Source organism: Lepisma saccharinum, chromosome 26 (genome assembly GCF_977018435.1).
Source record: "Lepisma saccharinum chromosome 26, izLepSacc3.1, whole genome shotgun sequence".
Classification (NCBI taxonomy): domain Eukaryota; kingdom Metazoa; phylum Arthropoda; class Insecta; order Zygentoma; family Lepismatidae; genus Lepisma; species Lepisma saccharinum.
Window position 1 is genome coordinate 51,198,180 of NC_139254.1, and position 16,096 is coordinate 51,214,275.

Below are 16,096 nucleotides of genomic sequence, written 5' to 3' on the forward strand. Positions count from 1 at the left end.
GAGAATATGACATTTTTTATATGCAGTAGGGTTTATTTGTATGTTAAACTTGGCTAGGTATCTGATCTATTTCTTTTATTCTATTTATTTATTTAGACAGAGAAATGATCACCAATATACTGCTCAATTTTTGTTGCTTAATTTGATTTTTTTTTTTTTTTTAATTACTATTCCTGGTTCTTTTTAATGATTGGCTGTTGCTATGTGCATACCTGTCTTGTCTTGATATTTAAACTGAGATTTTACTTAATTAAGTCGTGGCATTTTGCAAATTCTTCCAAATGGATCCTGTTGTTCTATACTCGTATATAGAAGGATTAGGATGATGATGTTGTTTATTCCAGAATGTGATCTTTTCTCTTACCATAAAATCATATGTAGTTTCCTGATCTAACATTTCTCTGATTTAAATGCTTCAAACATATCCGTCAGATATTATTCTCATTACCTTATTTTGTACACTTTGTGACATTTGCTGGTAAGGAGGAGCACTGTGTTGCTACGCATGCATGTGTAAGCATTGTATTCCAAAACATTTCATTGTTGCTAGCTGTGAAAAGTATTCTCATTGTTATTACAAGAAACCATGGTTTCTGTAATTTTTTGGCGTAATGAAGATAGAAGGAAAACTCGACTGCAGCAGCACTTAAAGTGAAAATTCTTAGGTGGGTAATGTATGCAAATTTTTCTAGTTGTGTGGATGCCATCCTCAAGACTACTACTTAGTTATATAATTCCTACCTTGAATCCAGGTAGACCATCTGCCCCGGTCCTACCCGAAGATCCTGGAAAACCTCTTTCTCCTTTCCTTCCAGAGCTTCCTGGAAATCCTGGCCTCCCAGGCTCCCCTCTCATGCCCTTATTGCCTTCCCCACCTGCTAAACCTGGAAGACCTGGAACGCCTGCTTCGCCCTTAAAGCTGCAACACAATTAAGGAATTGATTAAGAAGACGACAAAAATATTTGAATAACTGTGTTTTGAACATATATCGAAACAAGAAAGTTCAACTAAAAAAGTTTTAACCAACGATCACTTTTGCATATAGTTGTCTGATGGTAACTCACATGTTAGATTTTTCTATCGAACTTAAAAATAAAATAAAAAGGTAAAGTGCTCCCCTGTGCATAGCACCATGCCATGAAGGCATATAGGGGGTGTGGGGGTAATGCCCCACACTTTCTTGATCCGGTCGTGAGTGGGGGTGATGTGATCAGCATCACGCCCCTGACTGCCTTTACCCCCCAGGGTTTCCCCCAGGTACCCATGTTATTCGACGCTTGGTGGGCACCGGGGCCACTTCCAACGTTAGAAAAGTTCCCGGATTTGAACCGGCCAGGGATCGAACCCGGGACCTTTAGCATGGTAGTTGTTTTATTTGTTTATATTTGCACACACGCAAATGCGCTAAAGTGCTGCAGGGAGAGTATTTCACTTGAGTGCTAAATAGTTCATACGCTAGATAGCATACGAAATGAGAGCTTCTTCACTTGATTGAATAATACTCAAACAGGTAAAATGAGCAGTATACACTCGAAGCCCAGTAGTACACATATAACTATAATTTGTTTGTTAAAGATGCAGCGAAATTGAAACTTACTTGAACATAGTCATCATCTCTGTGTTAAAATGATTGAATAATACTCAAACAGGTAAAATGAGCAGTATACACTCGAAGCCCAGTAGTACACATATAACTATAATTTGTTTGTTAAAGATGCAGCGAAATTGAAACTTACTTGAACATAGTCATTGTTGCGGACTGGCAACTATGCTCACTTTACGCGGGATTGAATAGTCTGTGGGTATCCGGGAGAATGACGGTCTCGAGGTGAAGACGTCATAGAAATTTGTACAATTTTGTATCTTACCGTTTTGGCATTAATAAATAGTTGTTATTGTTAATATATGCGTCGTCGTATCTGTAAGATCCTAGAAACGGAACTACAGTGGTAGCAGCCTCGTGGTTAGCAGAATGGCAGACGTGAGTAAGATAGAATTACTGAACAATGGCAACTATCATGTCTGGGCACTAAAGGTAAGTGCAGTGCTGCGAAGTAAGGGATTGTACAAGGATGCAATATTGAATGATGAACCAACAGAAGAAAAAGCTAGAATTGTTTGGGAAAAGAAAAATGACGAAGCTTTTGGTGTCATAGTTGTTACTTTATCGCCAGACCAGGCTGGACTGTTCATTAACGAGACATGTGCAAAAACAGTGTGGGATGAACTTAAACGTATTCACACGGGAAACACACAGGACAAAATAATAGATATAGGTGTGGAAATGAAGAACATAAAAATGGGTGAGAAGGAAAGTGTTGACGAATATGTTTTGAGAGCACGAAACATAATGTCAAAAAGTGCTGCATTGGGTCAACCAATTACGACACGAGAAGTAGTGTATCATATTGTACGGGGTGTTCATCAAAAGTATGAAAACGTAGCGGCAGTATTACGAGCACAAAGGGGTGCGACAATCGAAGAAGTGCAAGATACCTTAAAAGAAGAAGAGGTTAGGTTGCATAAAATGGACTACAAAGAAAAATCCGAACAGGCATACAAGGCACGGGATAAGAAGTATTGGAAAAATAGAGAAGCTGTGCGAAGATGCTGGACGTGTGGAAAAGTAGGACATTTTTCGAAAGAATGTTGGCATAATAAAGAAGGTGGGAAAGCTCAAGTTAGGAGACCTTCTACGTCTACCACAGCATCTACATCTTCTAAAACACCGAAGGGAAAAATGAAACAGACGGGATTCACATGCGAAGACAACATGGAAGCTGCTTACAGTGTATACGACATGCAGGAAGACAGAAGAGAAGTGCAGGTATGGTGTATAGATTCTGGTTGTACATCTCACATGACAAATAAAGAAGACTGGCTGATAAATAGAAGAGAAGTGCAACTTGCGGAGGAAGGAAAGTCGATGGAGGCCAAAGTGCAAGGTGACATTAAGGTATCAACAGTCACAAATGATGGCCAACTTCACGATGTGTGTATTTATGATGTATTATATGTACCTGATTTGCGTTTGAATTTATTGTCAGTTAGAGGTTTGGTGAATCATGATAATGAAGTGTTGTTTTCCAAAAATAGTGCAAGGATAATTGACAAAAATGGCATGTTAGTGGCAGAAGCACAGGAAAAGAATCGTATGTACACGTTACAAACTTATGTAAGATCAGATGTAAGTCATTGTAAGGATGCATGCTTAAGTATGGAAACTAATGTAAACAATGAAAAATACATGTGGCACAGAAGATTAGGTCACTTGAATGAAAAATATTTAAATAAAATGAAGGACAGTGATATGGTAAGAGATTTAGATTTTAAGCAAACTTCAGAAAAATTAGAATTGTGTGATGCATGTACAAAAGGAAAAATTGTACAACTTCCTTTTAAACAAAGCAATGATGTATGTGAGAAACCACTAGATTTGATACACATGGATTTATGTGGACCTGTAGAAAAAGAGTCATTGGGGGGTGCTAAATACATGTATGTTATTGTAGATACTTACAGTAGAAGGGTGTTTGTATACTTTCTCAAAACTAAAGATGAAGCTTTTGATTACTTTGTAAAATTTAAAAGCCAATATGAAAAGGAAGCTAACAATTGTATAAAAAGTGTAAGGTCAGACAATGGTACTGAGTTTGTTAACAGTAAATTTCAAGAGTTGTTTAACAAAGAAGGTATTGATCACCAGTTAACTGTTCCACACAGTCCACAAAGTAATGGTATTGCTGAGAGAGCAAACAGGTCACTACTAGATATGGGAAGAACAATGTTAATTGATGCAAGGTTACCCATAGAATTTTGGGCTGAAGCGGTTGCAACGGCAGCGTACATCAAAAATTGTATACCTACCAAGGATGGTGGCACAAAAACTGCAATGGAAAAATGGACGGGAAGGAAGCCTACAGTAAAACATATGAAAGTATATGGATGTGTGGCATACAGATACATTCCGAAGAAGTGTAGAAGCAAATTTCAACCAAAGGGAGAAAAGGAAATATTTGTTGGGTATTCCAGAAAAAGGAAAGCATACAGGCTGTACAACCCCAAAACAAAACAAATACATGAAGCTAGAAGTGTTGTGTTTGATGAAAGAAACTGTGGAGGCTTACTGATGAATTGTAATTTGGAAGAGCAACTAGAATTCAACAACTTGAAGTATAAACATGATGAAGACAGGGAAAGTAAGCAATATGACAACAGCAATGTCCATTTGCATGAATCGAAGGTAGAAGAAAGAGGACCGGACATATTTCTTGACTTAACACCTGAAGATCTACCAGAAGAAATACAAACAGATGAGTTAACCATAGAAGACAGTGGAACCAAAAGAAGTGGACGGAAGAAAGGAGAAACAAACGAAGTGTTAAAAACAAGACACAAAGAAAATTTGAAAAGAAATGAAGATCAACTCAAAAGTCTAGGTGTGAAAAGATCTGAGAGGATAAAAGCAAGAGAACAAACAAATTTTGCACAAGATATCGTACCACAAACCTTCGATGAAGCTATGAGTTCAGCGTACAGTGAAAATTGGAAGATTGCAATGAACGAAGAGATGCAAGCATTGGAATCACATAATGTTTGGACATTAGTTCCCAGAGAGGAGAACATGAAGGTTGTAAGAAGCAAATGGGTATTTAGTACAAAGGAGAACATGGATGGGACAATATACAAAAGAAAAGCAAGATTGGTGGCAGTTGGTTGCGGACAGAGAGAAGGGCTTGATTATGAGAGTTCGTTTTCACCAGTAATAAGAATGGAATCAGTACGTGTATTGTTAACTGTGGGAGCACATTACAAAATGAAAGTAAAACTCTATGATGTAAAAACTGCATATTTATATGGTAATTTAAGGGAAGAAATATACATGGAACAACCAGAAGGTTTCATGGAAGAAAGGCATAGAAACAAAGTATGTAAATTACAAAGAAGTTTGTATGGGTTACCACAATCAGGTCTTTGTTGGAATGAGAAACTGAACGAAGTTCTCACCAAAATAGGTTTCAAAAGACTGGAAAGTGATCCTTGTATCTATAAACTGACAGGAAAAGAACTTTTGTACATAGGAGTATATGTTGATGATTTTTTGGTATTAGGTCCAAATAATGAAAGCATAGATAAGATAATGCAAATAATTCAGAAATATTTTGTAATTCAAGAGAATAATAGCTTAAGTTCATTTTTGGGTATGGATATAATTGTAACTGAAGAAGGTTATCAGTTGTCACAAAAGGGTTATATTTCAAAAATATTAAAGAAGTATGAACTTCATGATTGTAATCCAGTGAAAACACCAGGTGATTTGAACCAAGATTTGCATAATTTTGAAGAGTCAAAACCAGTTGATAAAACAAAGTACTTACAAATGTTAGGTTCTCTTATGTATTTATCTGTAGGGTCAAGACCAGATATAGCTTTTTGTGTGAGTCAATTGTCAAGGTATAGTAAAGATCCAAGGGAAATACATCTAGCAGCAGTAAAAAGAGTATACAGATATTTGAAAGGTACGTGCAATTATGCATTAAATTTTTCAAGTGAAGGTGGTAAGCTTGAATTATGCACGGATGCAAGTTGGAGTACAGCAGTAGAAGCAAAATCTCGTACTGGCTATCTTGTCAAGGTTGGAAACTCAGTCATCAGCTGGAAAAGCAAATTACAGAATTTGGTTGCTTTATCTACTTGTGAGGCAGAATTGATTGCATTATGTGAAGGTTTGTGTGATATAAAATGGGTCATAAGTTTAATATCAGAATTAGATGTTGGAAATTTTGTAAATAGACCAGTGATTGTTAAAACTGATAGTAAATCAGCAATTGATTGGATCTCAAGTAACAATGTAAAGGCAAGAACTAAACATATAAATAGAAAATATAATTTTGTAAAACTGGATGTAGCAAATGGGAATGTGTATCTTCAACATGTAAATTCAGAAAATCTAGAAGCTGATATACTAACTAAAAATGTGACTAAGTCAAAAATGGAGAAAATATGTAAGGGCATATACATGTAAAATAATTTAGTATTAGCTAGTGTATGTGTAAAAGTAGAAATACTGTTGTTAGCGCGTAATGTTCGCAAAGGGGGGAATGTTGCGGACTGGCAACTATGCTCACTTTACGCGGGATTGAATAGTCTGTGGGTATCCGGGAGAATGACGGTCTCGAGGTGAAGACGTCATAGAAATTTGTACAATTTTGTATCTTACCGTTTTGGCATTAATAAATAGTTGTTATTGTTAATATATGCGTCGTCGTATCTGTAAGATCCTAGAAACGGAACTACAGTCATCATCTCTGTGTTAAAATGAGGTTTAGTGTAGCTTACCAATTCACAGTGATACATGAAAATTAAATAGATGATTGTGGGCTGAAACTAGCATGGTGGATATTTTACATGCATGTGTATACGATTATTGTCACTTTAAAATGGTATTCCATTGCGTAGTGTATCTCACATTCATGTGCTACCTTGGCCTTTGTAGAAGACAGGATATTCAAAGAATGCGTTTATGATAGCAGTATGTATTTCCAGTAGCAGGAGTTGTAGAAAGGAAGTAGGGGAAAAGGAGGGAGAGAGTGTCAAGAGTGGGGGAGTCAGTTTGGAGCCGGAGGAGTAAGCGTGGAGGATTCGACGTGTAAGTTTTGGCTTGAGAGGTTGGGTTTGATTGATTGATTTAGTGATTTAGATCCACTTTATGCACAGTAAGGCTAATTGGGACTGGATCTACAGTTTAAAGTGAGATCCGAACCACTATGTGCCTCCACCAGGTATCGAACCCGGGACCCCATGATTACAAGGCAACGACGCTACCACTGCACCATTGGGGAGGCCTTGAGATGTTGCGGTTTGGATTCGAGAGAAGGGGAGGACTGAAAAGTATCGAAGAGAGGGAGATGGGAGTTTGGGGATAAGAAATCAGGAGACAGTAAAAGAGAGTGTGTGGGTGTGTGAGAGTGAACATTGGAGGATTTATTGATCATCTCTTCAAGTACGAGACAGGTAATACCTTTCACTAATTATGTCCCTGCCGATTCAGTCTTGCAGATCATAAAACCTAATTTCTGTGTCGCCATTAATTTAACAGTTGTATAGATTAACACTTATTTAGGTACCTCTCCTGATGAAGATTAAGGATAAGCGAGTGGTTATGAGCTAACACCCTCCTGATACGATCCCAACACCAAGCTTGCTGATTTAAACCTTTCCTACTTATTCATCTCTGCTTCGATGCTGAAGTAAGTTTTTCCCACTTATCCATTTCTGAACTGAGGCTGAATTAAACATTTCCAAATTATCAATTTCTGATCCATGGCTGAAGTAAACATTTCCCACTTATCCATTTCTGAACTGAGGCTGAAGTAAACATTTCCCACTTACCCATTTTTGATCTGAGGCTGAATTACACCTTTCCAACTTATCCATTTCTGTTCCAAGTCTGATGTTATACGTGATGGAAGCTACGGCATTATATGTGGTATAGACTATGGTGTTATACATGTTGTACACGCCGTGGTTTGGTGTTATACAATTGTATACACTCAAGCATGTTATGATTGAGGGTGGGAGAGTCGAACAAGTATGAGTGAGTGAAAGTGGTCGCATGCAGTACACTAACATGCACAGTGAATGTTTTTCCACACTGGAGGGACAAAGTAACTAACTTGTGGTAAAGTGTTCATTACAACTTGCCATATCAGTGTGAAACTCCATGTCATGCATATCTACCAGTTGCAATTTTTTTGCCACTTCAATTTAAAATTATCCTTAAAGTTACATCAACTTCAGCAGCTTCCAGAAGAAAATACTGACACAGTAAGTGTTCATTGCTCTACATCAGTTTTTCTGCATATACAAGGAAACCAAAACACCACTACAAACAAGTGTGATGAAATGTGTACCTAGGTGCTGGAAGTCCTGGATCTCCTCTTTGACCTGGAATTCCTGGAAGTCCAGGTAAGCCATCTTGCCCTCTCAAACCTGGATTCCCACGTCTTCCTGGCACTCCTGGGAAGCCTGCAAGACAAGAGAATTATTTACCAAGACTATCATGCAAGTGCAGGCTCATATACAGGGTGTTTCCATGACCTCGAATCAAACTTGCAGGGTTGATGGAGACTGACCCATGTACTAATATGAGATAAGGAACCGTGGTCGGGAAACGCATTGTTAAAAAGTTACAAGCAAAACTAGTAGGGGCTGTCTGTAACAGTGATAAGACAACTGAAAGATGTGGCTTGTAAATTTAATATGGACATTACTACAGTGTATCGTATCAACCCATGATGAAAACATTATAGTACCTGTACAAGATGGCGGTCCCCAGTGTCGATGCAGGTACGACAGGTTCACAAGAATCTCTGTCACATCTGTTCTAGCCTCCTTGGAGCAGATCTGACGATATCACAGGCAGCAAGGATTCTTGCCAAGAGTGCATGCAAGGGGTGTCACTTGGCTCAGCACCAAATCATCAGCCATTACTGCCAGGCACCCTGAATTATTACATCTTTATTAATTCTACAAGCCACATCTTTCAGTTCTATTGTTCGACTGCCATAGACAGCTCCAACCAGTTTTGGCTTATAAATTTTTAATGGTGCATTTCTGGACTGGGATCCTTCGCTTCATATTAGTACTCGAGTCAGTTTCCATCCACCCTGCAGTTTGAGTCAGTCATGGAAACACCCTGTATAGAATCACATACAGGGGTGCCTACAGGGAGTATTCATGACACACCTGCATCATGGGAAGTTTTTTTTTGGGGGGGGGGGGACAAAATTTTAGAGTTTTAGCTCCCAATTCTTTATATCATAGTTTTTCTTGTATGTACGCATTGCTTGCATTATAGATTTAAAAAAAAAATCTGAAATAAAAATAAAACAGACTGTTTTTTTTCACAGTTAAGTTGCTATATTACAACAATGTAACATTGACAACATCTATTATATAACAGATTCTTTTTGTTTAAAAAAAATACTAACCATTGTTATAACTGTATCTTTAGTCAAAATGAAAATAAATGTCTGATGAAAGGAGCGTGTGTTCTCCTGAAACGTCACAAAGAAAAACTGTTTTCTTATGCTTGTAATAACCGTAAACTACAGGAAAATAATTCTTTATATCTTCACACAAAAATAAGGGAGATCGTTTCGTTTTACTTGTTATTGATTTTTAGTTATTGTTATTATGTACAGTTTTTCTACCTAACTGTGGGTGATTGCAGCCATGGGGTTGAAATGAAACACCACTTCTTATGATTTAGAATCGGTTTGGAAAGGTGGAGATGGAATGCTGCTCGCATTAATACAAGGTTAGTCAAGCAGGCAAACTGTTACGAATAAGGTCCGGTACAGTATCAATGGCAGTGAGCCTAAGCAGTTTTGTACATCTTATGTTAGTAGACATGAAAGTGAGCCGTGCATTTCCCTTCTTTAGTATTTTAATTTCATGAGTAAACATATATTGCTTAAATATTTCTAAATTATATTGTTCTGTAAATTTTGTCTGAACAAAATAATTTTAGTAAATAATTTGGCATGGGGGTGTTCTACCTTTTCGGGGGGGAGTGTGTCACAGGCCTTCGGGGGATGGGCACCCCTGATCACATATACACTGGCTTCACACCAAACAACAATTTGTATTTATATTCTTGTTATTAGTGTTAGTTTTCTGACACTTTTAGCTAATCATGATAACAAGGATGAGTGATGATTAGATGACATTCATGAAGGGACACAACAACCTTAATATACTAAAAAAATTAATAAAAATGCTTCAAGTAACTAACCATCTTTATTCACCAACATTCACACATTTCACTCAATTCTTTCTCAAGACCTATTAAAATAATCAATAATATAAACCCACTTGACCTTTGAGTCTTTGCTAAGTTGACAATGTTTCTGTGCAGGAGGGAGTCTTTAATTAAACATATACAGTGGAATCCTTACTAAAGTGGGATCTGAACCCCTGGGCAATGTGCCTCCACCAGAGATCAAACCTGGCATTTCTGATTGTAAAGCTACTTGCATTATGCCTTTATAGAGATTCCTGCATTTCAATTTTTTTCACATCGATTTCCTGAAAAATGTAAATTCAAGGTTCTGATGGATTGAAATGATACCACACATTTGCATTAGAATAAGTACGAAGTTGTATTACTGATGACACCAAAATAATAAATAGGGTCATTTTTATCTGGAAGGGAATTTTTGGGTCAAATGGCATTTACTTATGGAATTATGCATGTGTGCCATTGTGGCAGACTGGTGGAAGGGAGAGCATCTACCACCCCCCTTGGCCCCGTGAGTGTAAACATTTCCCACTTACCCACTTGTGGTCAAAGGTTGAAGAAAACATTTCCCACTTATCCATTTCTGATTTGATGCTAAATTAAACATTTCCCACTTATCCATTTCTAATCTGAAGCTGAAATAAACATTTCTCAATTACCCATTTCTAATCATTGAAGTAAACATGTTCCATTGATCCATTTCTCATCTGAGGCTGAAGTAAATTTTTTACTTATCCATGTCTGATCTGAGGCTGAAGTAAACATTTCTAACTTATTCATCTCTGTTTTGAGGCTGAAGTAAACATTTTCAACTTATCCATTTCTGATCCAAGCCTGAAGTAAACATTTCCCACTTATTCATCTCTCCTTTGAGGTGAAGTAAACATTTTCCACTTACCCGTTTCTGATCTGAGGAGGAAGTAAACATTTCCCACTTATTTATTTCTGATCTCATGCTGAAGTAAACATTTTCCAATTACCCATTTCTAATCTGAGACTGAAGTAAACATTTTCCACTGATCCATTTATCATCTGAGGCTGAAATAAACATTTCCCACTAATCCATTTCTCATCCCAGGCTGAATTAAACCTTTCCTACTTAATCATATCTGCTTTGATGCTGAAGTAAGTTTCTCACACTTATCCATTTCTGAACTGAGGCTGAATTAAACATTTCCAAATTATCAATTTCTGATCCATGGCTGAAGTAAACATTTTCCAATTACCCATTTCTAATCTGAGACTGAAGTAAACATTTCCCACTTATTCATTTCTGATCTGAGGCTGAAGTAAAAATTTTCCACTTACCCATTTTTGATCTGAGGCTGAATTACACCTTTCCAACTTATCCATTTCTGCTTTGATGCTGAAGTAAGTTTCTCACACTTATCCATTTCTGAACTGAGGCTGAATTAAACATTTCCAAATTATCAATTTCTGATCCATGGCTGAAGTAAACATTTTCCAATTACCCATTTCTAATCTGAGACTGAAGTAAACATTTCCCACTTATTCATTTCTGATCTGAGGCTGAAGTAAAAATTTTCCACTTACCCATTTTTGATCTGAGGCTGAATTACACCTTTCCAACTTATCCATTTCTGCTCCAAGGTTGAAGTAAACATTTCCCACTTATCATTTCTGATCAAAGGCTGAAGTAAACATTTCATACTTATCCATTTCTGTTGAAAAGCTGAAGGAAACATTTACCATTTACTCATTTCTGTTTTAAGGTTGAAATAAATATTTCCCCATTTATGTCCTGAGGCTGAAGTAAACCTTACCCACTTATCCATTTTTGATCAAAGGCCAAAGAAATCATTTCCCACTTTTCCATTTCTGATCTAAGGCTGAAGTAAATATTTCCCACTCATCCATTTATGATTCAAGGTTGAAATAAATATTTTCCACTTATCTATTTCTGCTCTGAGGCTGAAGTTAACATTTCACACTTATCCATTTCTGTTCCAAGGCTGAAGTAAGTGACATCCTCTTTTCAATTTCTGAGCTGAAGCAAATATTTACCACTTCTTTATTTATTTTCAGGCTGAACTAAACATTTTCAACGGATCCATTTTTGATCTGAGGCTGAATTAAACCTTTCCCACTGATCCATTTCCCATCTGTGGCTGAAGTAAAGATTTCCTACTTATGAATTTCTGATCTGAGGCTGAAGTAAATATATCCTACTGATTCATTTCTGCTCCAAGCCTGAAGTAAACATTCTCCACTGATTTATTTTTGATCTGAGGCTGAAGTAAACCTTTTCCACTTATCCATTTCTGATCAAAGGCTGATGTAATCATTTCCCACTTTTCCGTTTCTGATCTAAGGCTAAAGTAAACATTTCCCACTTATCCATTTATGATTCGAGGCTGAAGTAAATATTTTCCACTTATCTGTTTCTGCTCTGAGGCTGAAGTTAACATTTCTCACTCATCCATTTCTGTAAGTGACGTACTCTTATCCATTTCTCAGCTGAGGCTGAAGTAAAAATTTCCCACTTATTCATTTCTTCTCAGGCTGAAGTAAAGATTTTTCACTTATCCAATTTTGTCCTGAAGCTGAAGTAAATATTTTCCACTTATTAATTTCTGATCCATGGCTGAAGTAAACATTTCCCGATTATTCATTTTTGTCCTGAGACTGAAGTAAATATTTTCCACTTATCTATTTCTGATCAAAGGCTGAAGTAAATATTTCCAACTGATCCATTTATGATCCGAGGTTGAAGTAGACATTTCACATTCCTTCATCTCTGCATTGAGGTTGAAGTAAACATTTCCCATTTATCCATTTGTGGACCTAGACTGAATTACACATTTTCTGCTTGTGCATGTGAGGTTCAAGTAAATATTTCCCATTGACCTGTCTGTCCCAAGGCTCAAGCAAGCGTTTCCCACTTATCCACTAATGAGGACTTTGAGAAGACCATAATATTGCCATACCTTTTTTTTTAAAAAATATACCTGAGGCATATTAAAAAAGTATTTAAGGTAGACAAAGAAACATTTCCAAGTGCTATAATACACAAATTTCTATAAAAGCTGACACTTGTGGTGGAGTGGTTAGCATATTACAGTTGCAGGTTCCAAACCCAGATTGAGCATGAGTGTATCTTTGTGAGTGCTCGTTCATCATATTGCCAGCTGAATACTATTTTGTCATATGTCCATCTGCACTAACTCTTCAGGAGAGCTGATTGAAGTTGGATGTATGTTGATTTTGAATGCACTATGTGATTTGCCCAAACATTTTATTAATGTTGATAACTACTCGACTTGACATCCAGATACATCACTTTGGAATGTGGAGCATACACACGGAACATGATAACATCATGAACTTATTCCGGATGAAAAGTGGAGATACAACAAAACAAAACAGTATTCAGCTTGCAATATCATCTCTCATCCTCCTTGTCGCAATTAGCCAAAAGTGGCAGAAAAGTGACGCTAAATAACAAAAGCATTAAAGAAAAAAAGGAATATCAGAATTTTCTTCTCAAATTTTGGAAGGCATTTACAATTTTTTGATTGCTCACAAAAAAAAATTGCATCATTCTTCAGTTATCACTGACACGGCACAGTTTTTGTTGAATGATCTGTGGTATCACTTAGATTCCCATAACTATCTTCTGACATGAAAGTACACTACTTTTACACATTAAATCAGCTCTTCAATTGTTCTCATGATAATAAATCAACAACACTCACTCTCATCAGAAACATTGGTCTACACACTTTTGCTACAATGAGAATGCATCCTATGAAAAGAGAGAAAAAAACAAACAAACCTGGATCTCCAATAAGTCCTTTAATGCCACGAAGTCCAAATCCTGGAGGCCCTGCTATCCCCTTGGGCCCATTTGGACCATAGTTCCCAGGGGCTCCCTTCTGACCAGGCCTCCCTGGTCTTCCATTTCTTCCAGGGAACCCTGGTCTTCCTTGATCTCCTGGAGCAGCACCAAATCCTGGGGGCCCTGTGATTAAAAGTTTTGAAGTTCTTATTCACACATACATTCATTATCATCAAATTTAAAAAAAATCTTACTTTTATTCTTAATTGAAAACATCACATGTTACTTCATACTTTCAACCAAAAAAAAGGTGCACTTCGCAACATCTTATTTGACCACCCCGAAAGAATTCTAAGTCCCGAAATCGTAAACTTAGCAACATTGCACTTCAGCTCCAGGTGAGAGTAGCCAACTTTGAGTAGGTCCTTCCACTAGACGAAAAATGCTGCGGTGGGAGGTTTTCAATTTAACACTTTCCATGAACTTAGAAACTATAAACCACTATTATAATACACAATCAAACAGAAATAATAAATTGGAAAAAGAACCTTGAGGGATATTTACGATTCTGCATGCTCGACTTGAAATTTGGGGGGTTTGAAACACTGAATAGAGTTTTTCTCCATCTGGAGGAAATTGCCATCAAGTTTGTGCAGAAAGAAGCAAATTTGTGAGGAGTTTATGCGACATTTTATTTACAATACCTTGCATAATATCGAACAGTTCTCAAAAACATATATTTTATTTTATTTATTTATTTATTTATTTCGTCTTCTTTTACATGGCGAAGTTAAGGCTGTGGAGCCTTTTCTTCCACTTGACCATGTTTACAAAAAAAAATTGAATATGAAATAATTAAAATATTGAAAAAAATAAAGAAAAAAATATAAAAATTACAGAGAAATAAAAAAATACAAAGAAAAATTACATATAAGAAAGGTAATCTAACCTATAGATACGGGCACACACACTCACACACACACATACATATTTTTGCCCTTACACACGTACAAGCATATACATAATACTACACTTTCTTAAGCACAGTCCAATATTACACATACTTAAAACACAGTCCAAAACGATATACTTTGACGATAATTCATCTTAACTATTACGCTAAATAATTCTTGTGCCTTACGTCCTTCTATCATTCTCTGCACCTGCCATATTATTAGGGAAATCAAACATTTAATTTTAATTGTATAATATGTGTAACTTTAACAATTTTTTGAACGTCACAATTGAGGAAGAGACATGAATTTCAGGTGGCAACTTGTTCCAAAGGCCTGCTGACTTGTCGAGAAAATGTGCTTGAAACACAGGAAGGTGGGTGTCTTCATAAACGTCAACATGTTATTAAGGGTATAACGTCATTAATTTAACGTAGAGCAGTTGGTTAGGTGCTGCTATCCTTATTTTTCATCAAGCGTGAAAGGTCGCGGGTTCAAATCCCACCCTCTCCTCTTTCTTTTTTTTCTCTCTTTTTGTTTGCTGAAAAGATACCGTTGATATTAGAATATTTAAAAAATGAATCCGATGCACACTTGAGGGACGTTCCTTCTGTGCATATTTCCCATTAGAAGTTGGAGATTTCCAGGATTTAAAGTTAAAACTTTTCTTTTTAATTATTGTTCATATGTTGTGTTAACACACACATCATGATTAATTCACAAATCACATATATGTATTCAGGATGCAAAATGTAATGTTATTTAAGTTATGTATTGTTTGTTCTTCACTGACACCTAAAAAATTGACTATTTGATTTCGATATACTAAAAAAAGATATAGCTACAGTTATGTTGAATAGTGATGTAGTGCATTACTGTAACGAAGGAGAGCGTTTAATGAGTTCAAATTGCTAAGATTGGTAATTTTATGTCCGTTCCTTCGTAATGACTGTTGTCAATCCCCTCACCACCATCTTACCATTCGTCTAAAACTAATAGTAAATCACTAATTAACATAAGTAAATTGTTATTGTGATGAAGGCCGATTTGATAAGAAACTACTAATAAGTATTTATATAGTGAGTGACAAACAAAAAAATTCAAAACCTCATAATGATCATTAATTCCTCACTGATTTGTATCTAAAGTGTTTGTCTTCTTTGAACAGAAAGTATGAGTATCAGATATAACAAATTTTCTGCACTAACTTTGCAATATTCGAAACCACCATTACAGACTTAGCTCTATGTAACTTGATTCTGCGCATTCCACGTGGCATGTGACTTCCTCCTATCATCGAAATAACTTCCTCCAACTATTTATTTTCCTCTCGTGAAATACAGAGACCAATGTTAACTTCTAAGCATGGTGGATAAACTTTACATCCAACGAAAAACTCCTGAAAAAATTGTGCCTAGGTGGAGAATCGAACCTACGATCTCCCTCGTGAAAATCAAGCACGATTTCCTCATGGCAATTTTCATGAGGAAATGAATTCAGATAAAATCGAGAAACACCGAAAGGAAAAATGATAAACA

The 16,096-nt window shown here is 36.5% G+C and overlaps 1 protein-coding gene across 1 annotated transcript in view; it reads right to left on the bottom strand.

Moving 5' to 3' along the window:
- LOC145979562 (uncharacterized) overlaps nt 1–16,096 on the bottom strand; it is a 339,077-nt gene that overhangs the window by 25,000 nt on the left and 297,981 nt on the right. The window contains exons 26-28 of the mRNA XM_083112535.1: nt 13,603–13,788; nt 7,915–8,029; nt 742–919 (exon numbers count right to left, since the gene is read on the bottom strand). Coding sequence (XP_082968661.1) covers nt 742–919; nt 7,915–8,029; nt 13,603–13,788 — 479 coding nt within the window. The remainder of the gene's footprint in view (nt 1–741; nt 920–7,914; nt 8,030–13,602; nt 13,789–16,096) is intronic.